This window comes from Oncorhynchus tshawytscha, linkage group LG12 (assembly GCF_018296145.1).
Source record: "Oncorhynchus tshawytscha isolate Ot180627B linkage group LG12, Otsh_v2.0, whole genome shotgun sequence".
NCBI classification, from domain to species: Eukaryota; Metazoa; Chordata; class Actinopteri; order Salmoniformes; family Salmonidae; genus Oncorhynchus; species Oncorhynchus tshawytscha.
This window is the reverse complement of record NC_056440.1, coordinates 18,728,340-18,754,628: the sequence shown is the minus strand read 5'-3', so window position 1 is coordinate 18,754,628 and position 26,289 is coordinate 18,728,340. Positions and strand designations below refer to the sequence as shown.

Below are 26,289 nucleotides of genomic sequence, written 5' to 3'. Positions count from 1 at the left end.
GTAAAGAACATAACACCTTACTGTCTAAACCTGATGGATAATTTCCCATCCATTACCATTTCAGGCTACAAATTATGGAAGGACCATCAATATACTGAATGCTATGTTCATGGTTCAGCATGTCTGCTTTGTTGAATAGCTAACTGAATGAAGGGCATCTCATTTGAATTGATTTCAGAAATTTGAGGAACTGTATACAACTGTAACATTTTTATAAAGAGATAAATCATAACATGTAACACTGTGTGTATTCTGTCTTTGTAAATAAGGAAAACATCTCATTCCAGCTGTCTCTCGTGGCAGATGATTGCCTATGGTTGTTTCAATATACCATATTGTATACTAAGTTGTTACCGGTAAACGCCATGCAGACCAATGAGTATACTATGACGGATTTAGTGTTTCCCAACAGTTTATGAGGTCACTGTGACTGTGAAACATTGACTTTATGTGCCTGGATAACAAATCCCTAATAGAGGATAGTTTGGAAATTATAGTTTCAATTAAGACGATGTGCTTTGCTTATTGTCAGCACAAACAGCTATAAGGAAGAAGAAACACATGAAAGGACATCCGACACTATGGATGCGTCCAAAATGGCAAAATTTTCCTTATATAGAGCCGTACTTTTGACTAAGTAGTGCACTATAGAGACTTCAGAGCCATTTGGGATGCACACTATCTGTTGTCCTAGCAACGGGCTTGACAATATTCCCTTAGGCCCTTTGATTTGAATAGTGTGAATATTTCTGTTCAATAGGTGTTTGGCTGTTCCTAATGTGTGCAGTCTGCAGGAAGATAAAGAGGACAGTTATTGCCAGGATAAATGGCTATTGATTATAGGACGCTTGTCCTGCCAAAGGAAGCATTAAGGGCACTTCATTATCTCATCATTATCAGGTACACAATGGATGTGAAGAAGAAAAGGCACAATGAATATGCTCCGGATTAACTCTGTCCTGGTTAACACCTTTGTAAAAAATACAATCCATATAATCAGAGTAATCCAACATCATTGTAAATACACTTTATCAGATTAAAAAAATAAAACATTTACATAGAAAATATATTTTTTAAATGAAAACACTGAACTGATACCAAATAATTACATTGTGATTATCTAAATAGCTTTACCTATCATTGGAGGTTGCTGAGGGGAGAACGGCTCATAATAATGGCCAGAGCGGCACAAAAGGAATGGCATCAAACACCTGGAAACCATGTTTGATGTATTTGATACCATTCCACTGATTCCCCTCCAGTCATTACCACGAGCCCCAATTAAGGTGCCACCAACCTCCTGTGAACCTATCATCTATCGTGTAAGTCAATACATGCCAAATTCTAATTGTTACGCAAATCAATGCATGATTTGAAGTGAAAGAGAGTTCCAACTGTGTATAGAATTCATCCTTTACACTGTAAAATAGACTGCTTTACAGCTAACTACATGCAACAATGAGACATGGCAGTAATGGTAGAATATGTGAACAACTGGTAAAGATATGGAGGATGGATGGGACAGACAGACAGACAGAACAGGTTTTTAAAATTCTTCAGAACATTCACATTCACTGATTCTGTGCATCCATTCTATGGGCTGGTTGAAGTCAAAAGGAAACGCAATGCACTAAGAATGATCAGACGCAGTAATACGAGGTGCTGATGGTGTGCATGGACCTGTACTGTTTCCCATGTCTCCAGGCTGGTCCATCCATCACTGTTGTCACGAGCCAAGAACATTTGATTACGCCTAGTCCAACCACTTACATTCAGTCTGTAGGGACAACAAGAAATAGACAATCTGTCCCAAATAAATGTATTGTATGTCATTATAGCTTGTCTACGTATACTCGCAACCTGGATTTGTTAGACCTACGGTGGTAGGCTATATATTGGTGATTTCTGCCACTGAAGGTATGCTATACCAGATAACCTGGTGACAGGGGACTCTGAAAAACATGACAAGATAAGAGCTTGATCTTCTAAAAATAATACCTTCCTATCTCATAGGCAGCAACACATGACGATATCCCCCCCATCTCCCTCCACGGCCATGGGAACAGGTGCAACCTGGTATGAATAAAGCAGTAGACCAACACAGCAGGAGAAGACAGTAAATAACATGGTCTGGTGCTCTGAATTCCCTCCACACTCACAAAGCTGAGTAAAGGACACACACGATACAGTATATCAGTGGTTTATGACACTCAGACCTATACCGAATGGATTTCTATGGAATTAGGATTATGGAAAGCACAAATGGTGTTGTGTGGGTGTTGGAAAGTGGATGTGGCAGACTGACTGGCTGACTGGGGTGTTTCAGGTTTCAGCTATAAGCTGACGTTCAGCAGCAGCTTTTCCAATGTAAGCAATATCTTCCCTAGGGACATATAGGGGAAATACTGATGATTTATAGTCACTTGCTGCATCCTTATGATCTGTGGAAGTCTTAACACCTACATATCGGCGCTCTCATTTCCGCCTCAATTTGTTACTCAATGACCAGCCTCTCTCTGGGGAGCAATAACATCTCCCACAGTAAACTGCATTAGTTTAATTCCTCCTAGGATGTTGCCAAAAAAGACGTCTGGCGCCAATTGGTTGTCAATAGTCAAGGTCATTAATCACACCCACTATCCCCGTTTGTGAGATGAGACGTGGATGAGTAGATGTACTGTACGCATGGATCAGAATGTGCTAACTCATAGTGGTTGACCTGCATTTGGGGAACTTTACCTATACATTCCTTACTCCTTCCATCATTCCTAATAAATCCAGCACTTTTTTCAACAATAATGGTCAAATGTAAGTAATTTTGAGATAAAATGCATCTCTACAACTTTACTTTGGTATAGTTTACAATTGGCTCATTAATCCCCCTCCTCTCCCCTGTAACTATTCCCCAGGTCGTTGCTGCAAATGAGAACATGTTCTCAGTCAACTTACCTGGTAAAATAACGGATAAATAAATAAATAAAATAGCAACCTAGATTATATAAATAATGGTACTTTCTGTGAATCAAATGCACTGATAGTGCAAGTGAGAGGGTGACAGCAAGGAGGTCAGACATCAGAGCCCTGAGGAGCCTGTGATAAACTTCAATGCCACACTCAAAAGTTCAGACTCCCTGCTGTGCTAGGCCATGACATGAGCTGCTTTCTGTAAATTACAATGTTCAAACCTGATGCCCTGACTGCTATCCCTGAAACAGATAATCAATGATGCATTCATAAAATAGTTATATGAAATTCCCAGAGATGGGCATAATTTATGGAGAATCGTAGGCTACTTACATGCAAAAAATGTATATCAAGATTTGCCACCTGAGCTATACTGTTGTCCTCAATTGACTAGATTGAATGTTCAAATTGCGCCCTCTACAGTAGACTTTTGGGATTCATAAAGATTATATTTAAAAAAAAAAAAATTCAATACTGGGCAGTTGATTTAACCAATGGTTGACGGGCTTAAAACAAAAAATCCAATGGGAAATGTGTACAGGCTTGTTTTTGAAGTAGGAGGAGCAAGATGGCTGCCACCAGTGGGGGCCTTCAGGTTCCTTGGGGTGTACTTTGACTCTAGGCTGACCTGGGCAGAACACATTTAGAGAGTGGTGGGAAAGTGTAAGAAGGTGCTAAATGTTATGCTCTGTTTGACAGGGAAGAAGTGGGTGGCTTGGTTGGGTCAACCTACAGGGACATGGGTGTCTCATCCTGCGAAAGGGATTCTACACATATGCTGGGAACATGAGAGAGGACAGAACACGAGCTTTGGGTGGGTGGGTAATACCCAGGCGAGGGAGATGGGACGCTACGGAAGGGAGTTTAGCCCCACGGTAGTTATTCCTGTGAACCCACCATGGCTACCCCCTCCTCCAGTAGATGATCTCGAAGTGTTGGAGAGACTACGGAAAGACAGGGAGGGGGTTGATCCATCTGATTCATTTAATAGACATCTGGATATTGTATATCAGGATTTTGTGGCCATTTACACAGATAGGGGAACGAGGCAGCTGATGTACTGACTAAACAAGCACTTAGTAGTGGGGATGTGGATGTTTCAATGAGCAAGGCAGAGGTAAAAAGTGGTGGTGCCGCTGTTCTTCTGTCTGTCGGTCGGTCTCAGCTTTGATGCACCTGTACTGACCTCGCCTTCTGGATGATAGCGGTGTGAACAGGCAGTGGCTCAGGTGGTTGTTGTCTTTGATGATATTTTTTGCCTTCCTGTGACATCGGGTGCTATAGGTGTCATGGTAGTTTGCCTCCGGTGATTCGTTGTGCAGACCGCACCACCTTCTGGAGAGCCAGGAGAGGGCTGAACATGCACCCTTGTGGGTGGCCCGTCAGAAAGTCCAGGACCCAATTACACAGGGCGGGGTTGAGGCCCATGGCCTCCAGCTGATGATGAGCTTGGAGGGTACTATGGTTTTGAATGCTGAGCTGTAGACAATGAACAGCATTCTCACATAGGTATTCCTCTTGTCCCGATGGGATAGGGCAGTGTGCAGCGTGATGACAATTGCATTGTCTGTGGACCTGTTAGGGCGGTACGCAAACTGAAGTGGGTCTAGGGTGGTCGGTAAGGTGGAGGTGCTATGATCTTTGACTAATCTCTCAAAGCACTTCATGATGACAGAAGTGAGTGCTATGGGGCGGTAGTCATTTAGGTCAGTTATTTTTGCTTTCTTGGGTACAGGAACAATGGTGGTCATCTTGAAGCATGTGGGGACAGCAGACTGGGATAGGGAGCGATTGAATATGTCCGTAAACACACCAGTCAGCTGGTCTGCGCATGCTCTGAGAACGCAGCTAGAGATGCCGTCTGGGACAGCAGCCTTGCGAGGGTTAACAAGTTTAAATGTTTTACTCATGTCGGCCACGGAGAAGGAGGGAGTGCGCAGTTCTTGTTAGCGGGCCGCAATGGTGGCACTTTATTATCCTCAATTTAGTTAGTCTGGAAGCGTGACGTCGTTGTTGGTGACGTGGCTTGTTTTCTGTTTGTAGTCCGTGATTTCCTGTAGACCCTGGCACTCCACTTTGTCCCTGTACAGGCATTTCGCTTCTTTGATTGCCTTGCCTTGTTTGGTTGCCTTCAGACATATTCCCAAACCTCTTTCCATGGTTAAATGCGGTGTTTCGCGCTTTCAGTTTTGCGCGAATGCCACGATCCATCCACGGTTTCTGGTTAGGGTAGGTTTTAATAGTCACAGTGGGTACGACTTCTCCAGTGCACTTCCTTATAAATTCACTCACCGAGTCAGTGTATAGGTCAATGTTATACTCTGAGGCTGACCGGAACATATCCCAATCCGTGTGATAAAAACAATCTTAAAGCTTAGATTTCAGTTGGTCAAACCAGCGTTGAATGGTTCTAGTTGCTGGTACGTCAAGTTGGGTAGGAGGGGACGGCAGGAAGAGACAGAAGAGAGGAGGCTATTTTCACAAGACTAAGGGTGGGACACAGCCGGATGAATAAGACTTTAAATGTGATTGGAAAGCATCCAACAGGAAAATGTGGTTATTGCCAGGAAATAGAGACAGTAGAGCATGTACTGATACAGTGTGGGCAGTATGAGAGGGAAAGAGAGAGGCTGAGATCCTGTATGAGGGAGAAGGGGATTACAGGAAATTAGTTTAAAGAGCATGCTGAGTAAAACGTCATTAGATACAGTCTCACATATATTTTTTAAAGAGAAACCGCTGGCAGGATCCAGGCTGCATCACCGGCTGTGATTGGGTGGCACACAATTGGCCCAGCGTCGCCCGGGTTTGGCCATCATTGTAAATAGGAATTTGTTCTTAACTGACTTGCCTAGTTAAATAAAGGTTAAATAAAAAATATGTAGGATTTCGTTTCTTCATGTCTCTGGCCCACACTCCAGTACAGTATGTGGCGGTAATGCACCATAACATTGGATGGCAACCGCAGATAAACACCACCGAAGAAGAAGAATGGCCGCCACCATGAGCAAGTCTAATTGGTTTCGGTTGAGCAGTTTTCAGATATTTGATTTAATGTTTAATCAGCGAAACAATCGTAAATTAACATGTCTGTTTACTATTGTCCTTATTTTAACGTGTCAGTGTCTGGCAGACGATGGCTACGAAATTGATGACTTTTTAAAAAGGGAGCACTCGCTTACCAAACCATACCAAGGTAACGTTGGGCTGTCTTTTGCCGGTGTTGTGTCGAAAATCTCTCCCCCTTCGCGTTCTTCATTGCTGCGACCTGTTTTGGTTTCAGAATGATTTTATCTTTTGATTTCCAGACAACGTATACAAATATTGACATTTGTCTTCTACAAAACCAGTATTGAGTTAATCAGAAAGTACTTACTGTATAGCTAGCATTCGCTATTGTCTCTAATGTTGCGATATGGGTATTGGAAGTATAGTGTTAACCCACCTAGCTAACAAGTGCCACCTTCATTGGATTGCATTTATTGCGCAATGATTCCCAATACGGGAAGGTGGTAGATTTATTGATAGTAAAATAATACGGTGTAGTTATGTAAATCTGTAGAGAATTGTGTTATCCAAGGTGGATCACCACAATAAACAACCATTTACTGATGACATTATGGATAGCAAACTAGGTATTTTTCAAATGTAGCTTCTGCATTGATCCCTCTAAAAAGGACAAAGTTCGGTTGAAGAGCAACATTTACCTGGAGCTAACTTTGCAGATAGTACTACACGGTGATTTAAAAAGTCACTCAGTCGATCAAAAACAGTTTTGCTGAAAGTATTATTATATTCCTCTTTAAATTACAATCTGTAGAAACATTTAGAATAGAAAGGTTCAGAACTTTTGTGAAACATCACAGCAGTGTTGGCAAATATATATAAATTGATGGTGTTGGGGGATAGATGGGAAGGTTTGAGTGGCTCTGAAGGGTGAGATTTAAAACAACAAGATGACAAATGTAAAATATGCTGTGTCTGAGAAATTTATATTTTGAATTTTTGTGAAACAGCACAGTTAAAAATATATGGCAATGTAGAAATCAAGCTGGATGGGAGGGGTTGATGGTAGCTGAAGGGTGGGATTAAAAACAAACGAACGTTAACTGTTGTAAAGTGCATTGGGTCGGTAAAATGTAAATAGTATGTTTAAGCTTGAAGTAGGAACCTAAGTGTTGTTGTCCATTAGTTTACTCCAATTAAGAGGGGTGGGTAGGGTTAGGGGAAAATAATAAAGACAAATATATGCCAAAAATTACAAGAATGTGCAAAGGGTGGCTACTTTGAAGAATCTCAAATATAAAATATATTTTGATTTAACACTTTTTTTAGGTTTCTACAATATTCCAAATGTGTTATTTTATAGTTTTGATGTATTCATTATTATTCCACAATGTAGAAAATAGTAAAAATAAAGAAAAACCCTTGAATGAGTAGGTGTGTCCAAACTTTTGACTGGTACTGTATATATAAAGGACAAAGATCGTGATTTGTTCTCAATGGTGGGCTACAATATTCTCACATTGCTGTGATAGAATGGTGAGACCACTGGACAAAGATGCCTATATCAAGTTATGCATAGGGATTGATTGTGTTTGTTTGGGTAGGGGTGGGCTCCTCCAGTTCCTCCCATTGGGACCTGATGGGCAACGCCATAATCACCACTGAGCATGTGCGACTGACCCCTGACTTGCAGAGCAGACAAGGAGCAGTTTGGAGCCGCATTGTGAGTTAAGCTCTCTCCATCCCCAAGTAGATACCAGCACCCACCAGCACACTACTGCTTATCCTTGAACAACCCAAGACTCCTACATCGCTGTATTGTTAAGAACTCTAACATCATAGTCTGTAGTCTGTGCAACCTATAGGCTTAGCAGACACGCCACAAATTACGGCAATCACTTCCCCTCATTTGTAGTAACACGAGCATAAATTAGGCCTATTCTTTCTGACTACATGTACTACTCTATATAGGACATAGCATTTGAACATATTATGACAGAGAGCACTCAGGTAACATGCCGTGCCACAACCTGCTTTTCCTCATTCACTGTACTGTCTATGTCTGCCTGTATGGTCTCCTACCACAGCCCTGTTACCTGAGGGACTGGGAAATGCAGGTGCACTTTAAGATCCATGGCCAGGGGAAGAAGAACCTGAATGGAGATGGAATGGCTCTGTGGTACACCAAAGAACGCATGCAGACAGGTACTGCGCTTGCACTGTCTAACACACAAACCAGGGTTTCCCAAAGGGCACCCTGTCCCCTATATAGTGCTCTACTGTTCAAAAGTAGTGCCCCATATAGGTAATATAGGGTGCCATTTTGGATGCACACCAATGTTAAAAGATTCAAGTCTCTAGTGTTGTTAATATTACAACGCTGTCAGAATTGCCTCCCTAAAGTGTTGACTGCTGGGGTTTAACACTTGCAGGTCCTGTGTTTGGAAACATGAACCTCTTCACCGGCCTTGGAGTATTTTTGGACACCTACCCCAATGAAAATAATAACCATGAGGTACTCCAATCCCCCCCTCTGCCCATTCCCCCTACTCAGATCAAATAGCCTACACTCACTCAGCTGGACAGCCCAACATGTATTTATTATGGGGATCTGTCTATTCCCAAACACTGATTGTGTGTAATTGGTTTGGGTGTACAGTGTTGTGTTTATGCTACGACCTGTGTTTCCTTGCTTCCCTCTTGGACACACAGAAGAAGTACAGCCCTTCAACTCAGGTAGCTACAGTAAACTATCAGCCAAGCCCAGTCATTTTCCCCTGAATTGAATTGCATGTTTTGTTTATTTATAACCTCATCACACCACAACCTGTCCCATCCATGTCGGCCATCACACATCATTTACGTGTCTCTGACTTGTTTGATGGGTGACATGTCTCAACTCTCATCCATTTTGTGCAATATGTGGTACGTCGAAAGACGAGTATCAGAAGTTGTTCCTGTTTCCCTGAGAATATAACTCTGGCAGAACTTCATGCATTTAGTCAATGGTTGTGTCCGAAATGGCACCCTATTCCCTATATAGTGCACTACTTTTGACCAGAGCCCTATTAGGGGATAGGGTGCCTTTTTAGATGTAACACGTGTGTCTCAGGTCACTGAATGACAAACACCTGGCATATCACAACTACTTCTGTTTGTCTCTGCAGAGGGTGTTTCCATACGTGTCAGGTATGGTGGGAAACGGGACTCTGGCATATGAGCACGATCGTGATGGCCAGTCTACGGAGCTTGGCGGGTGCACGGCCCTACTGCGCAACATTCCCCATGACACCTTCCTCCTCATCAGATACACCAAAAACAGACTGACTGTGAGAGAAACACACAGCACCACATTTAATAAAGTAAAAGGTGGCTGTTAGCATTTAGTAACATATTGACCTATGTTTGACCTCATGTCCTACAGATACAGATTGATGTTGATGGCAAACAGCAGTGGCGGGACTGTCTGGACCTACCAGGGGTGCGGCTGCCTCAGGGCTACTTCTTTGGAGCCTCCTCTGTTACTGGAGACCTATCAGGTACTGATCTGGTCCACTGTCTGAACATCTTTTTATTTGTTCTATTTTTTATTTAACCTTTATTTAACTAGGCAAGTCCGTTAAGAACAAATTCTTATTTACAATGATGGCCTACACTGGCCAAACCCGGACAATGCTGAGCCAATTGTGCGCCGCCCTATGGGACTACCAATCATGGCCGGTTGTGATACAGCCTGGATTTGAACCAGTGTGTCTGTATTGATGTTTCAAGCACTGAGAATCAGTGCCTTAGACCGCTGCGGCACTAGGGAGTCCAAAATCTCAGAACAGCACTGTCTCTGTTACTGGAGACCTGTCAGGGACTGGTCTGGTCTTCTGTCTGAACATCTCAGAACAATACTTACTGTCTTTGTGTTTCACTATCTGCATTATTCTCAAATATTTTTATAATCTGAAAAGTTCATACTAATCAGATCTATGTCAATTCTGAATGGAGAATGGTGGAAAGCCTGTGGTGTAGCGGTAATGCTGAAGTCCTGGGTTCGATCCCCACCTCCACCCTTCCTAATGTGATCTCTGTTCCTGTGTCCCTCTCTTTTCCAGTTGTCTGAATAAAGTGTGAAATGTAAAAAATTAGGAAATATTCTGAATGTTGAATTGTATTCATTTCTCCCTTCCTGTCGTTTCCAAGACAACCATGATCTGATCTCTATGAAGCTGTATCAGCTGACCGTGGAGCGTCCTCAGGAGGAAGAGGAGGAGGAAGAGCTCACTGTCCCCAGTGTTGATAACTTTGAGGAATTGCATAAAGGTAAGATTATACAATGGCAAGGTTTTCACATCTTGCATGCATCATTTAATCGTTTTTGCAGAAATGGTTTGTTTCAGAAAATGTGTGATACTTGTTTTTGCCTGTCTATTTAAATTAATGCATTTGATTTTAATGTCTTCATTTCATGATTGTGTCTGTCTTTCATTACAGTGGAGGTGCAAGAGGAGGGGATGAGTGGAGTCCAGCTCTTCTTCACCATAGTCTTCTCCATCATCGGTATCTTCGTACTGGGGGTGGTGGCGGTGGTCATGTACGGGCGCTGGAAGGAAAACAGCCGCAAACGTTTCTACTGAGAGGAGAGAGGGATAGTCCGTCAGCATCCCAAATGGCTCCCTATATAGTGCACTACTTTTGACCAGGGCCTATAGAGCTCTAGTCAAAAGTAGTGCACTCCATAAGGAATAGGGTGGCATTTGGGATGCTGTCTGAGAGAGGGGGATAATCTGTGAAGGAGCGCAAGAGCCTGTGAAGGAGCACATAGATTTTTAAACAACATACAACCAACATGCTGTCTGCCATACATAGCTTTACTACATAACAATCCCCTTACTTCAATAATACCTCAACTGAGAGAAATGAACCTATCTCAGCCAAAATAAATCAAATGTGACCCTTTTCATTTTTAATACTGTGAGATTCGTCTTTGTTGCCCTTTATTTCACCTCCGTGTTGAACACATGCTGAAGCTAGCTATCGTAGGAAAGGAGACCATGACCTGTGAATTGCTGACACTGTCATCAGCACACTGCACTCACCTATGTGTGATGTGCATGATGGCTGTGAGAATAGTGCTCTGTAGTTGGTATTGCACTATAGCCTTGCTGTCATGTTCTGCCGTTGAGACACAGAATTGTTTGCACTGACATGAAACGCACACAAGAAGTATTATATTGAGCTGCCACAATAATTGTGTAATGAGAAATATAATTGTTCTGAACTTAAGTGCCTAGCTAGGGCCAGTTTAAGATCAGGGCCCATATCCACAAAGCATCTCCGAGTAGGTGTGGCCTTCTAGATGGTAATGAATAAGATTATATGGACGGGGGGAGCTGATCCTAGATCAATGCAGTAACTTTTTGAATACAGGCCCATGTATCACTATGTACACACACAACCTCTAGTTGACAATTCTAGCCTCTAGCCCTTGACAATTCTGTATTGCTGTGCTGTAACTACCATCGATATATCGTACTGTGCAGGTCATTGGATGCTACTCCCTTTTGTTTGATCAATGTTACACACTCTGTTTTCTCTGAGACTCTCAACCCTCCTTTGTAGGTTTTAAGTTAACTAACCGTTGTTTACCAGCCATCGTGTCAAGCACACAACTATCTCAAGCACTTCATTGAAACAGATCATCTCACCTGTGGCGAATATATTTATTGTAATGAATTAAGTGTTTGTGTTAACCCGATTTGAAGTCACTGTTTGTCTAGTACACCAACAAATGTCAACCTTTTATTTGACCTTTATGATTGATCAATTGTGTGTTGTTGACCTGTGAGAGATTTTGTTGTTTTCTATGTTGACATGTTTTTACCCTGTAATGAAAAACTACACATTGACCATCCACATTGAGCCTCAAATGTGAACTGAGTTACCTGAAGTGGTTGTGTAGGAATGGTGGTTCTGTTGGGTATGGCTGAACTGTAACCCCTAAATAAGTAGCCTTAGTTTGTAATCCAATTTACAAAGCTACATTACCGATCCTCTCCAGCCACTTATTTCCTGGTGCCTTACCTGGGTTCGCAGGATGTTGGTGGCACCTTAATTGGGGAGGGCGGGCTAGTAGTAATTGCTGGAGTGTAATGGTATCAAATGCATGGTTTCCAGGTGTTTGATGCCATTCCATTCCAGACAATATTATGAGCCGTCCTCCTCTCAGCAGCCTCCACTGCGGTTGTATTCTATTCATTAGTGCAAACTGTAGTAAAACCACTGGCGTAGCATATTTTATCTCGGCCTCATGGCGAAATGTGTAAAATAGCATGAGATTAGCTATAATACTGCTAATTTGGACCTTGAGGAACTGCACTATGCCACTGAGTAAAACGGTTTAGGTAAACTGTTAACATTGCAAAAAGTTTTGCTATGGTTTTCACTAATGAATACGACCCAGGATATGTCAGTTTCTAGGAGGTCAAAAGTCGTATGTGAGACCCTCCAGCGGTGTATTTCTGTTTGTTCATAATGAAGCCCGAATGGATGGGGCTCGATGTGCTGTTTTCACACAAAATGTTTACTTAATTAAATGTTGACGTCTCTAGTTAATTATGTTTGGGGGTGTGTGATATGACAGTAATTTATTGTCATCATAAGATATCTTGAAGCGACACACTCAAACTTTACTATTTAAATAATTATTTCAGTGGAATGAAAATGTGAAGTTTTGAAAATTACCACTAAAATATTCTCTTGATTGTGTACATGAAGAGAATGTGCACTGTAGTGCTTTTGTGTCAAATCCTTTTGAATAAACGTTTCTAATCTAAAACATTTCTAATCTTGCCCATTTGGAAACATATTTTGCCCTGTATTTTTACCTCTCTTAATTAAGCCTTGTTCACATTGCAGGGCTTAATGCTCAATCAGTTTTGTTTTTCAAATCTGTTTTGGAATACTGACAGTCCAAACAGCAAGTTACAAATGACCAAATTGGATTTGTGTGTGTTCAGACAGCAGTAATTTGCTGACATGGCTACAATAGTTGTCATAGTAATGACGGGTGTGTGCGCAGTGTTGTAGGCCGATTTGGTGGTGGTGCTTCCTAACACTCAGAAGTTATGTAGCAAGCTAAGGTGACAACAATGGACGTTTCACAGTTGTTTTGAATGTTCAAAATCATAGTGTAAGAACACTTTTAAAACCTCAAAGGATAAGATGATCCAACTTTCAAAACAAGTAATTTTTGTCTGGCCACAGAGTCAACTAGCTAGCTAGGTGGCTGTTTAGTTTTCTAGCACATTCACTAATTTGTTTGTAAACAATTAACAAGCTAGTTAGCTACCACGTGTTCTTGTCAACTGTCAACAGAGAAGTTAGCAAGCAACAAGATATGCCAAATTACAGTCTTTGTTTTTTCACATTGTTTGTAACTAATTTTGTACACAATGTTGCTGCTACGGTCTCTTATGACCAAAAATAACTTCTGGACATCAGAACAGCGATTACTCACCTCGAACTGGACAAAGATTTTATCTTTAACGCGTCTAACGTGAAGGATTTACTGCATTCTCGGGAATGAGCCCAATCCCCGTCATTTGCTTGAAGAAAAGATGGAGAAAAGGGGGGCCGAGGTCAGGCTGCCTTCTGAGAATTCGTAGGCGAGTGAGTAAACCTCCACTACCATCCATTCTATTGGCCAATGTAACAGTATAACTTTAGACCGTCCCCTCGCCCATACCTGGGCGCAAACCAGGGACCCTCTGCACACATCAACAACAGTCACCCACGAAGCATCGTTACCCATCGCTCCACAAAAGCCGCGGCCCTTGCAGAGCAAGGGGAACTACTACTTCAAGGTCTCAGAGCATGTGACGTAACCGATTGAAACGCTATTTAACGCGCACCACCGCTAACTAAGCTAGCTGTTTCACATCCGTTACACTCACCCCCCTTTTGACGACCTCCTTTTTTTCCGCAGCAACCAGTGATCCGGGTCAACAGCATCAATGTAACAGTATAACTTTAGACTGTCCCCTCGCCCATACCCGGGCGCGAACCAGGGACCCTCTGCACACATCAACAAAAGTCACCCACGAAGCATCGTTACCCATCGCTCCACAAAAGCCGCGGCCCTTGCAGAGCAAGGGGAACTACTACTTCAAGGTCTCAGAGCAAGTGACGTAACCGATTGAAACGCTCTTTAGCGCGCACCAACATGCAATCATTGGAAAACAAAATGTATAATATACAATCAAGACTATCCTACCAACGGGGCATTAAAATCTAATATCTTATGTTTCACCAAGTCGTGGCTGAACGATGACAGATGATATAGAACTGGCGTGATTTTCCATGCATCGGCAGGACAGAGAAGCTATGTCTGGTATGACGAGGGGTGGGGGTGTGTGTCAATTTGTCAATAACAGCTGGTGTGCGATGTCTAATATTAAAGAAGTCTCGAGATATTGCTTGCCTGAGGTAGAGTACCTTATGATAAGCTGTAGACCACACTATCTAACAAGATATATTATTCGTAGCCGTCTATTTACCACCACAAACCGATGCTGGCACGAAGACCGCACTGAACCAGCTGTATAAGGCCATACGCAAACAAGAAAATGCTCACCTAGTAGCGGCGCTCCTAGTGGCCCTGAAAGACGGCCCTGAAAGAATTTCACAGGACTCTATGTAAACTGGAAACCATATATCCCGTGGCTGCATTTGTTGTATCTGGGGATTTTAACAAAGCTAATTTGAGAACACGGCTACCTAAATTCTACCAGCACATTGATTGATGTACCTGCTCGAGCAAAACACTGGATCACTGCTTCTCTAATTTCCACGATGCATACAAGGCCCTCCCCCACCCTCCCTTCGGCAAATCTGACCATGACTTCATCTTGTTGCTCCTCTCCTATAGGCGGAAACTAAAACAGGAAGTGCCTGGGCTTATCTCTATCCAATGCTGGTTGACCAATCGGATTCTATGCTTCAAGATTTCTTCGATCACGTGGACTGGGATATGTTCCAGGTAGCCTCAGACAATAACATCGACATATACGCTGACTCGGTGAGTGAGTTTATTAGGAAGTGCATAGGAGATGTTGTACCCTCTGTGACTATTAAGACCTTCCCTAACCAGAAACCATGGATCGATGGCAGCATTCATGCAAAACTGAAAGCGCGAACCACCGCATTTAATCATGGCAAAGCGACTGGAAACATGACTGAATTCAAACTGTGTAGTTATTCCCTCCGCAAGGCTATCAAACAAGCAAAGTGGTAATATAGAGACAACGTAGAGTCACAATTCAATGGCTCAAATACGAGACGTATGCGGCACGGTCTACAGACAATCACGGATTACAAAAAGAAAACCAGACCCGTCGCGGACATCGACGTCTTGCTCCCAGACAAATTAAGCAACTTCTTTGCGTGCTTTGAGGATAATACAGTGCCACCGACATGGCCCGTTACCAAAGACTGTGGGCTCTCCTTCTCCGTGGCCGATGTGAGTAAAACATTTAAACTTGTTAACCCTCTCAAGACTGCCGGCCCAGATGGCATCCCTAGCCGCATCCTCAGAGCATGCGCAGACCAGTTGGCTGGTGTGTTTATGGATATATTCAATCAATCCCTATCCCAGTCTGCTGTCCCCACATTCAAGATGACCACCATTGGTCCTGTTCCCAAGAAAGCTTAGGTAACTGAACTATATGACCATCTCCCCGTAGCATGCAATCGTCACCACGCTGCACACTGCCCTATCCCATCTGGACAAGAGGAATACCTACGTAAGAATGCTGTTCATTGACTACAGCTCAGCATTCAACACCAAAGTACCCTCCAAACTCATCATTAAGCTTGAGACCCTGCGTCTCAACCCCGCCCTGTGCAACTGGTTCCTGGACTTTCTGACAGGCCGCCCCCAGGTGGTGAAGGTAGGAAATAATATCTCCACCCCGCTGATCCTTAACACTGGGGCCCCACAAGGGTGCTTTCTCAGCCCTCCCCTGTTCTCCCTGTTCACCCATGACTGCGTGGCTGGCCATGCACACCTCCAACATAATCATCAAGTTTGCAGACGACACTACAGTGGTGGGCTTGATTACCAACAACAATGAGACAGCCTACAGGGAGGAGGTGAGGGCCCTCAGAGTGTGGTGTCAGGAAAATAACCTCTCAACGTCAACAAAACAAAGGAGATGATCGTGAACTTCAGGAAACAGCAGAGGGAGCACCCCCCCATCCACATCAATGGGACAGCAGTGGAGAAGGTGGAAAGTTTTAAGTTCATCAGCGTACACATCACGGATAAACTGAAATGGTCCACCCACACAGACAGCGTGGTGAAGAAGGCGCAACAGACTGAAGAAATTTGGCTTGTTACCGAAAACTCTCACAAAATGTTAAAGATGTGCAATCGAGAGCATCCTGTTGGGCTGTATCACCACCTGGTACGGCAACTGCACCGCCCTCAACCACAAGGCTCTCCAGAAGGTAGTGTGGTCTGCACAACGCATCACCGGGGGCAAACTACCTGCCCTCCAGGACACCTACAGCCCCCGATGTCATAGGAAGTCAAAAAGATCATCAAGGACAAGAACCACCCGAGCCACTGCCTGTTCACCCGGCTATCATCCAGAAGGCGAGGTAAGTACAGCTGCATCAAAGCTGGGACCGAGAGACTGAAAAACAGCTTCTATCTCAAAGCCATCAGACTGTTAAACAGACATCACTAACATAGAGAGGCTGCTGCCAACATACAGACCCAAATCACTGGCCACTTTAATAAATGGATTTAATAAAGGTATCACTAGTCACTTTAAATAAAGCCACTTTAATAATGTTTACTTATCCTATATTACTCATCTCATATGTATATACTGTAGTTTAAACCACCTTGCCTATGCCGCATGGCCATATCTCATCCATATATTGATATGTACATATTCTTATTCCATCCCCTTACATTGTGTGTATAAGGTAGTTGTTGTGAATTTGCTAGATTACTTGGTATATATTACTGCACTGTCGGAACTAGAAGCACAAGCATTTCGCTACACTCACATTAACATCTAACCATACGTATGTGACCAATGAGATTTGATTTGGTCCTCCCACTGCGAATTGGGAAACCATGCCGGTTAAATTAGGCTACAGATGATGAAGTTCACAAGGTGGTGAAAGTGCATGGTATGAGCTTGATGCTCCTTTCCAATAAATGTCAAGGGTCTTATTCTGGTGACATGGTGATCCCAATGCTTGACTTCTGTTTTGACAAATACATTTAAAACATTCTCGCTCTTTTCTATAATCTCATCATGTAGACTAGCCTTCCCGCACTGTCTCCGAGCTGTTGGCTAGAGCCGATGTGCCAGAGTAGGCACATTTGCTATTTAATGCGACAGTTTTTGTAACAAAACTATCCATAGAGTTGAAAAGGGGAAACACAGTGAACATTCGATTTTTATTCAGAACATGAAAATTTAAGCAATTTTTTTTTGTTGTGCACTAGTCATCACACACTGATTTTTATCTGCGACAAGTAAGTTTGGTGGAAAATACAACTGGAGGGAAAATGCGCATATTTTCTTTATGCGGATTTTAGAATATTTTCATGAAAATCTGTCGCAACTGGATGGAAACCTAGCTATTGAAGAGGTTTGAAATTGGAACGCTAGTGTACTTCCTGAATTGACTGGAATTTAAATGGAATTGTCCCCAAGCCTGATAGATAAACATTGGACTGTTTTACATTGGTAATTACTCAATACTGTAAACAAAGTAATTACCTGTTTAGCCAAGGCCAGGAGGTGAAGATGACTGGTGTTTATGTTTGAGCGGCAGATAGCTTAGTGGTTAAGAGCTTTGGGCCAGTAACGGAAAGCTCACTGGTTCAAATCCCAGTGAAATATCTTTTGATGTACCCTTTAGCAAGGCGCTTAACCCTAATTCCTCTGTATTAGAGTGTATGCTAAAAAACTAAAATGTTAATAGTAGAGGATCAGGTGAAAGGCACTCCACCCACTCTGTGAATGTATGAAAAGGTCCTTGCATATGATTGGCTTTGCCCTCTATTCATTGCTCTGGCATTTACTTGTAACTTCAAACATTGTGATTCTGTGTATAGAGGGGCGACTATACTATGAATTATATATTTCACTTAGGTGTCTGACAACAAATATTGTCCTGCAGAGTTCCCTTTGATTCTTCTTTCTCTCTTCTTTCTGTCTTATGTCACCTCCAGCCCTTACCTGTCAACAGTCAACACCCAAAAGTATAGTGGTACCCAGGTATTATATCTGCTGTTTTAACTGAGGGAACGTTGTGGACTAATTTGTATCGATTTGTTTGTACGGTACCGAGTCCTCTTCAGTGATTTTTAGTTTTTACAGTAGATTTTACTGAGATATTATAATTTATATTATTATTTTTATTAGATTTTTGTTTTGTTTCAGACACAGCTGAAACAACAGTAGTACAGTCGTGGCCAAAAGTTTTGAGAATGACAAAAATATTAATTTTCACAAAGGCTGCTGCCTCAGTTTGTATGATGGCAATTTGCATTTACTCCAGAATGTTATGAAGAGTGATCAGATGAATTGCAATTAATTGCAAAGTCCCTCTTTGCCATGCAAATGAACTGAATCCCCCATAAACTTTTCCAATGCATCTCAGCCTTGTCACAAGGACCAGCTGACATCATGTCAGTGATTCTCTCATGAACACAGGTGTGAGTGTTGATGAGGACAAGGCTGGAGATCACTCCGTCATGCTGATTGAGTTCAAATAACAGACTGGAAGCTTCAAAAGTAGGGTGGTGCTTGGAATCATTGTTCTTCCTCTGTCAACTATGGTTACCTGCAAGGAAACATGCGCCATCATCATTGCTTTGCACAAAAAGGGCTTTACAGGCAAGGATATTGCTGCCAGTAAGATTGCACCTAAATCAACCATTTCTCAGATCATCAAGAACTTCAAGAAGAGCGGTTCAATTGCTGTGAAGAAGGCTTCTGGGCGCCCAAGAAAGTCCAGCAAGCGCCAGGACTGTCTCCTAAAGTTGATTCAGTTGTGGGATTGGGGCACCACCAGTACAGAGCTTGCTCAGGAATGGCAGCAGGCAGGTGCGAGTGCATCTGCACGCACAGTGAGGCAAAGACTTTTGGAGGATGGCCTGGTGTCAAGAAGGGCACCAAAGAAGCCACTTCTCTCTAGGAATAACATCAGGGTCAGACTGATATTCTGCAAAAGGTACAGGGATTGGACTGCTGAGGACTGGGGTAAAGTCATTTTCTCTGATGAATCCCCTTTCCGATTGTTTGGGGCATCCGGAAAAAAGCTTGTCCGGAGAAGACAATGTGAGCGCTACCATCAGTCCTGTGTCATGCCAACAGTAAAGCATCCTGAGACCATTCATGTGTGGGGTTGATACTCAGCCAAGGGAGTGGGCTCACTCACAATTTTGCCTAAGAGCACAGCCATGAATAAAGAATGGTACCGACACATCCTCCAAGAGCAACTTCTCTCAGCCATCCAGGAACAGTTTGGTGATGAACAATGTCTTTTCCAGCATAATGGAGCACCTTGCCATAAGGCAAAAGTGATAACTGAGTGGCTCGGGGAACAAAACATCGATATTTTGGGTCCATGGCCAGGAAACTCCCCAGACCTTAATCCCATTGAGAACTTGTGGTCAATCCTCAAGAGGCAGGTGGACAAACAAAAACCAACAAATTCTGACAAACTCAAAGCATTGATTATTCAAGAATGGGCTGCCATCAGTCAGGATGTGGCCCAGAAGTTAATTGACAGCATGCCAGGGTGGATTGCAGAGGTCTTGAAAAAGAAGGGTTAACACTGCAAATATTGACTCTCTTCATGTAATTGTCAATAAATGCCTTTGACACTTATGAAATGTTTGTAATTATACTTCAGTATTCCATAGTAACATCTGACAAAAATATCTAAAGACACTGAAGCAGCAAACTTTGTGGAAATTAATATTTTTGTCATTCTCAAAACTTTTGGCCACGACTGTACAATAAATAATAATGAGGACAATTTATATTTTTCATTATAGATTGTTGATGAGATGTTTGAAAGTTATATCACTTAAAATCACCAGAACCATTTAAGTTTCAGTGAAATACAAAAGATCTGATTATGTAAAGTAAATCTAGACTTAAAAAGTAAACTGCAACAGGCTCTGACAATTAGTGGCATACTGTCAGTCATGGCTCTGTAATGGTAAATCATGCAATAAATTGGATTCAGTTTAAATTGTGTATGAAATGAAAAATATGCTTGGGTCAGGCACCATGCTGGGTTGCCATACGGAACAGTGCTGTCTTGTCAACACTTCAACCATTATACCTAAGGAGTAGTCATGGTAACTTGAAGCAGCTGCTTTCCTACTGTAAAGCTGGATTAGACATTATTATGAAGTCTTTATCATCTCTAAAATGTGAAATGATTGGTGACATAAATCTATAATATCAAATGCATTTTGAGTCTCATAGCAAAGGGTTTGAATACTTAAGTAAATAAGGTATTTCTGTTTTTAGTTTTTAATAAATCAGCAAAAAAATCTAAAAACCTGTTTTCACTTTGTCATTATGAAGTATTGTGTGTAGATTACTGGGGATTTTTTATTTATTTAATACATTTTAGAATAAGGCTGTAACATCACAAAATGTAGAAAAAGTCAAGGTGTCTGAATTCTTTCCGAAGGCACTGTTCATGTAGGTATGGGTAAAGTGACTATGCATAGTGTGTCAGACCAGGGAGTTGGGTCAAAACGTTTACACAGTTCAGACACAGACAGAGTAGGTTTAGCTCAGTTTCAAAGGGGTTTATAAAAATTATAGTTCAAAAAGAAAAGAATAGGTCTCCCCCATGAGACCCTCTCCGGGATACCGTCTTCTTGGCTCCGGGTCTTGCTGTATCCTGTGGGGATCAAAAACTGAACTCACTCCTGTTACCTCTGCAACCGTCCCCAACTATACGGGAGTCCTTTCTTCCCACACTCTCTCCCCTGTTTGCTGCCCTTCTGGCAACTTTATGGGACTTGCACAACTGGTAAGCAATCAGCCCTTGATTACTCACAAACTCCCAAACAGCCCCAATTAGTTCTGGCCGGAGAGCCCGTTGAGATCTGGCACGTCCAGCAGATGGAGCCATCGCCTCATGATGTATACTCAGCCTGTCACCAGGCCTCGACAAGTCTCCTCCTGGTGGCTGACCTGCTGTAGGCCACCCCTCCCCCCTTAGCTCTGTCAGAGAGGGGACTGTCTTCAGTGCTACGCATGTCTCCCTTCTCGAAAGGGCATCCGCGTTTCCATGCATCGCCCCTGACCTATGCTCAACAGAAAAAGACAAGCATTGAAGGGACAAGAACCACCTGGTGACCCAATCGTTTATGTCCTTTCCCCTGGCCATCCAGACCAGGGGAGCATGGTCTGTGACCAGGGTGAAGTGGGTACCTAACAGGTAATACTTGAGAGTGTCTAGCGCCCACTTCATCGCTAGACACTCTTTCTCAACAATAGAGTACTTTTTTCCTCTAGGTATCAGCTTTCGGCTGATGTACATGATGGGGTGCTCCTACCCATTGTGTATCTGGGACAGAACGGCCCATAGTCCCATATCACATGCATCCGTCTGGACCACCATCGGCATCTGGAAATCGGGTGTTACAAGAATCGGATGGGAGCACAGCGCTACCTTCAGACGGCTGAACGGCACTCCTGTCTCGTCTGTCCAATTCACAGTTTTCGGGAGGCGGGCCCAGGTTAGATCGGTGAGGGGGGAAGCTATAGCTGCAAAGTTGGGGATAAACCGGCTATAGTATCCTGCCAGTCCCAGGAAGGCATTGACCTGTGTCTTGGTGCGTGGAACGGGCCAGTCACGTACAGCGTGAACCTTCCTCTCCTGGGGCTTGACGTTCCCCCGTCCGATCAAATACCTCAGGTACTCCACCTCCTCGAACCCTAATTTGCATTTCTTGGGGTTTGCGGTCAATACGGCTTGTCTGAGCACATCCAGCACTGCCTGGAGGCCCGTCAGGTGCTCTTCCCAACCTTGGCTGTGGATGATGATATTATCCAGATAGGCTGCTGCGTACTGCTGGTGGGGTCGAAGCACTCTGTTCATCAGTCGCTGGAATGTGGGCGGGCTCCGTGGAGACCGAACGGGAGCACCTGGTACTGATACAAACCGCCTGGTGTCAAGAACACTGTCTACTCCCAGGAGGAGGCTGCCAACGGTACCTGCCAATATCCTTTGGTCAGGTCAAGAGTGCTGATGTACCCGGGCCTTTCCCAATCGGTCGATGAGTTCGTCCACCCTCGGCATGGGGTTGGTGTCGAATAAGCTTATGTCGTTCACACCTCGGAAATCATTACAGAAGCAGAGGCTACCGTCCGGTATGGGGAACCAACACGATGGGGCTGCACCATGGACTCATCAATGACCCCTATCCTCAGCATAGCCTCCACATCTTGTTTCACTGCCTACCTTCAGGCCTTCGGAATCCGATATGGCCTCTTTCGTACCGTTTCCCCTTCTCGGAGAACACCACCGTGTTCCGATCAACGAGCTCCCTGAGCTCTTGCTTCTGGGCCGGGTCGAGGTCCTTATTGCTCGGGACCACCACTGGTACAGTAGGCGTCCTGGGTCCCGACCATAACACGGACAAGGCTGTCCTCTTGTGCCACTTCTTCAACAGGTTCACATGGTATATCTGTTGGGGTTTCCGTCTCCCTGGTTGTCGTACGCGGTAATTGTTGCCAGGAACTTACTTTAGTCCGTGGGGATTAAGACCAACACCCTGTCTCCCACCTACAATTCTCGGGGCTGGGCTCCCCGATTGTAGACCTGGGCTTGGGCGCGTTGGGCCTTCTCCATATGTTCCCTCACAACTGGCCATATGGCTGTCATCTGCTCCCTCATCATCTCCACATGCTCTACCACGCTGCTTAATGCAACCGCTGTGTCAGATTTCAAAAAAGCTTTACCAAAAAAGCACACCATGCAATACTCTGAGTACGGCACTCAGAGACCAAAACAACCCAAACAGATATCCGCCATGTTGTGTAGTCAACAGAAGTCAGAAATAGCATTATAAATATTCACTTACCTTTGATGATCTTCATCAGAATGCACTCCCATGAATCCCAGTCCACAATAAATGTTTGTTTTGTTCGATAATGTCCATAATTTATATCCAAATACCTCCTTTTTGTTCGCTCATTTAACCCAGTAATCCAAAATCATGACACGCGGTCACTAGGAGCAGACAAAAAGTCAAATAGTTACGTTACAGTCCGTAAAAACATGTCAAACGATGTATAGAATCAATCTTTAGGATGTTTTTAACCTCTTGATTCTAGCCATCCCGGATCTGGGATCGTGAATACAGCCTCAAGCTCATTACCATAACGCAACGTTAACTATTCATGAAAATCGCAAATGAAATGAAATTAATATGCTAGCTCTCAAGCTTAGCCTTTTGTTAACAACACTGTCATCTCAGATTTTCAAAATATGCTTCTCAACCATAGCAAAACAAGCATTTGTGTAACAGCTAGCGTAGCTAGCGTAGCATTTAGCGTTAGCATCAGCAGGCAACATTTTCACAAAAACAAGAAAAGCATTCAAATAAAATCATTTACCTTTGAAGAACTTCAGATGTTTTCAATGAGGAGACTCTCAGTTAGATAGCAAATGTTCAGTTTTTCCAAAAAGATTATTTGTTTAGGACAAATCGCTCTGTTTTGTTCATCACGTTTAGCTACGAAAAAAAACCTGTATCCAGGAGTGTAATTATCCCCGCAGCTCATTAGCATAACACAACGTTAACTATTCATGAAAATCGCAAATGAAATGAAATTAATATGCTAGCTCTCAAGCTTAGCCTTTTGTTAACAACACTGTCATCTCAGATTTTCAAAATATGCTTCTCAACCATAGCAAAACAAGCATTTGTGTAACAGCTAGCGTAGCTAGCGTAGCATTTAGCGTTAGCATCAGCAGGCAACATTTTCACAAAAACCAGAAAAGCATTCAAATAAATCATTTACCTTTGAAGAACTTTGGATGTTTTCAATGAGGAGACTCTCAGTTAGATAGCAAATGCTCAGTTTTTCCTGAAAGATTATTTGTTTAGGAGAAATCGCTCCGTTTGGTGCGTCACGTTTGGCTACCAAAAAAAAACGAAAATTCAGTCATCAAAACGCTGAACTTTTTTCCAAATTAACTCCATAATATCGACTGAAACATGGTAAACGTTGTTTAGAATCAATCCTCAAGGTGTTTTTCACATATCTCTTCATGATATATCGTTCGTGGAAGCCTCCTCTCTCCTCTCAATCCCTGGATGACTGCGTGCAGCTTGTAGATTACGCACCAATGTAGACAAAGGACACCGGGCGGTGTAGTCTCTTATGGCCAATCTTCCAATGATATGCCTACAAATACGTCACAATGCTGCAGACACCTTGGAGAAACGACAGAAAGGGCAGGCTCATTCCTGGCGCATCCACAGCCATATAAGGAGACAATGGAAAACAGAGCCTCAAAAATTCTGCTCATTTCCTGTTTGAAGTTTCATCTTGGTTTCGCCTGTAGCATGAGTTCTGTGGCACTCACAGATAATATCTTTGCAGTTTTGGAAACGTCAGAGTGTTTTCTTTCCAAAGCTGTCAATTATATGCATAGTCGAGCATCTTTTTGTGACAAAATATTGCGCTTAAAACGGGCACGTTTTTTTATCCATAAATTAAAAGAGTGCCCCCTATATCCAAGAAGTTAACATAAATCTTCAATAATGTTCCAACCGGAGAATTCCTTTGTCTTCAGAAATGCAAAGGAACTCAAGCTAACTCTCACGTGAATGCGCGTGGCCAGCTCGTGGCTCTCTGGCAGACCTCTGACTCATTCCCCTCTCATTCACCCCCACTTCACAGTAGATGCATCAAACAAGGTTCTAAAGACTGTTGACATCTTCTGGAAGCCTTGGGAAGTGCAGTTTGACCCCATAGACACTGTGCATTTGTTAGGGAATGAGTTGAAAAACTAACCTCAAACCTCAGATTTCCCACTTCCTGGTTGAATTTTGTCTCAGGTCTTTGCCTGCCACGTGAGTTCTGTTATACTCACAGACATCATTCAATGTTTTAGAAACTTCAGACTGTCTTCTATCCAAATCTACTAATAATAAATCTAAACCCAAATCTACTTATAATATGCATATATTAGCAACTGGGCCTGAGTAGCAGACAGTTTACTCTGGGCACCTTATTCATCCAAGCTACTCAATACTGCCCCCAGCCATAACAAGTTAAGGTGGTCTGTTGGGCTTCCCACACCTCCTTGGCGAGGTCCAGTAGGCCGCGTGGCCTCCTCCCGTAGAGGAGGTCGAAAGGGGAAAACCCAGTGGAGGACTGGGGTACTTCTCGGATTGAGAACATTAGGTTGGGTAGTAACTGATCCCAGTTCTTCCCGTCCTGCTCGATGACCTTCTGCAGCATTTGTTTGAGAGTTTTCTTGAAGTGCTCAACGAGCCCATCCGTCTGCGTGTGAAAAACGAAGGTCCGGATCTGCTTGATCTGCAGGAGAGCACACAACTATTTCATTAGGCGGGACATAAACTCAGAACCTTGGTCTGTCAGCATCTCGTTCGGGATGCCTGGGAACATGCCTGGGAACAGCTCCCAGGCGATTCCTTTGGATACCGCAGCCCGTAGGGGAATGGCCTCGGGATACCGGGTGGCAAAATCTACTATCACCAGGATGTACCGTGTCCTCATGCTGTTTTTACCAGGGGTCCCACTATGTCCATGGCGATGCGTTCAAAGGGCACCCCAATGATAGGTAGGGGGACCAGAGGGTTTTGGATGTGTGCTTTTGGGGCAGTGAGTTGACACTCCGGGCAGCTGCGACAGTAGTCTTCCACGGCCCTCCTCATCCCGGGCTGCGATTCATTCCCGGGTTTTCTCCATTCCCAGGTGTGCCCCCAACAGGTGGGTGTGGGCCAGCTGAAGAACGCTTCCCACGTACCGTCTGGGCAGCAACAATACTTCTCGAAGTTCCACCTGTTGGCGTGACACCTGATACAAAAAGTTATTCTTGATTTGGAAATTAGGGTATTGCCAGTCACTCACCCATGGAAGTAGCTGTCCATCCACCACTATCACTTGGATTGTGACGGCTTTCAAGTTCGTATCCTACCACTGGGACGTCCCGAATTGTCCCCTCAGTTGGCCCCCAGCAGGTGTCTCGACTGGACCCTCGAAATTGAGGAGGGGGAGGCTGGGATCC

At 43.4% G+C, this 26,289-nt stretch overlaps 1 protein-coding gene across 2 annotated transcripts; it reads left to right on the top strand.

The window, feature by feature from the left end:
- The first annotated feature begins 5,937 nt into the window (after positions 1-5,937).
- On the top strand, positions 5,938-10,936 carry LOC112265336 (VIP36-like protein). Of its 2 annotated transcripts, XM_024442521.2 has the most exons (9): positions 5,938-6,160; positions 7,575-7,693; positions 8,058-8,175; positions 8,403-8,485; positions 8,683-8,706; positions 9,138-9,299; positions 9,395-9,509; positions 10,162-10,281; positions 10,453-10,936. In XM_024442521.2, exons 1-9 carry the CDS (start codon positions 5,956-5,958, stop codon positions 10,593-10,595), a joined length of 1,089 nt encoding a protein of 362 aa, XP_024298289.1. In that variant the 5' UTR covers positions 5,938-5,955; the 3' UTR covers positions 10,596-10,936. The 2 variants fall into 2 exon arrangements, with proteins under 2 accessions (XP_024298289.1, XP_024298290.1); XM_024442522.2 differs by lacking the exon at positions 8,683-8,706.
- The last annotated feature ends 15,353 nt before the right edge of the window (positions 10,937-26,289 follow it).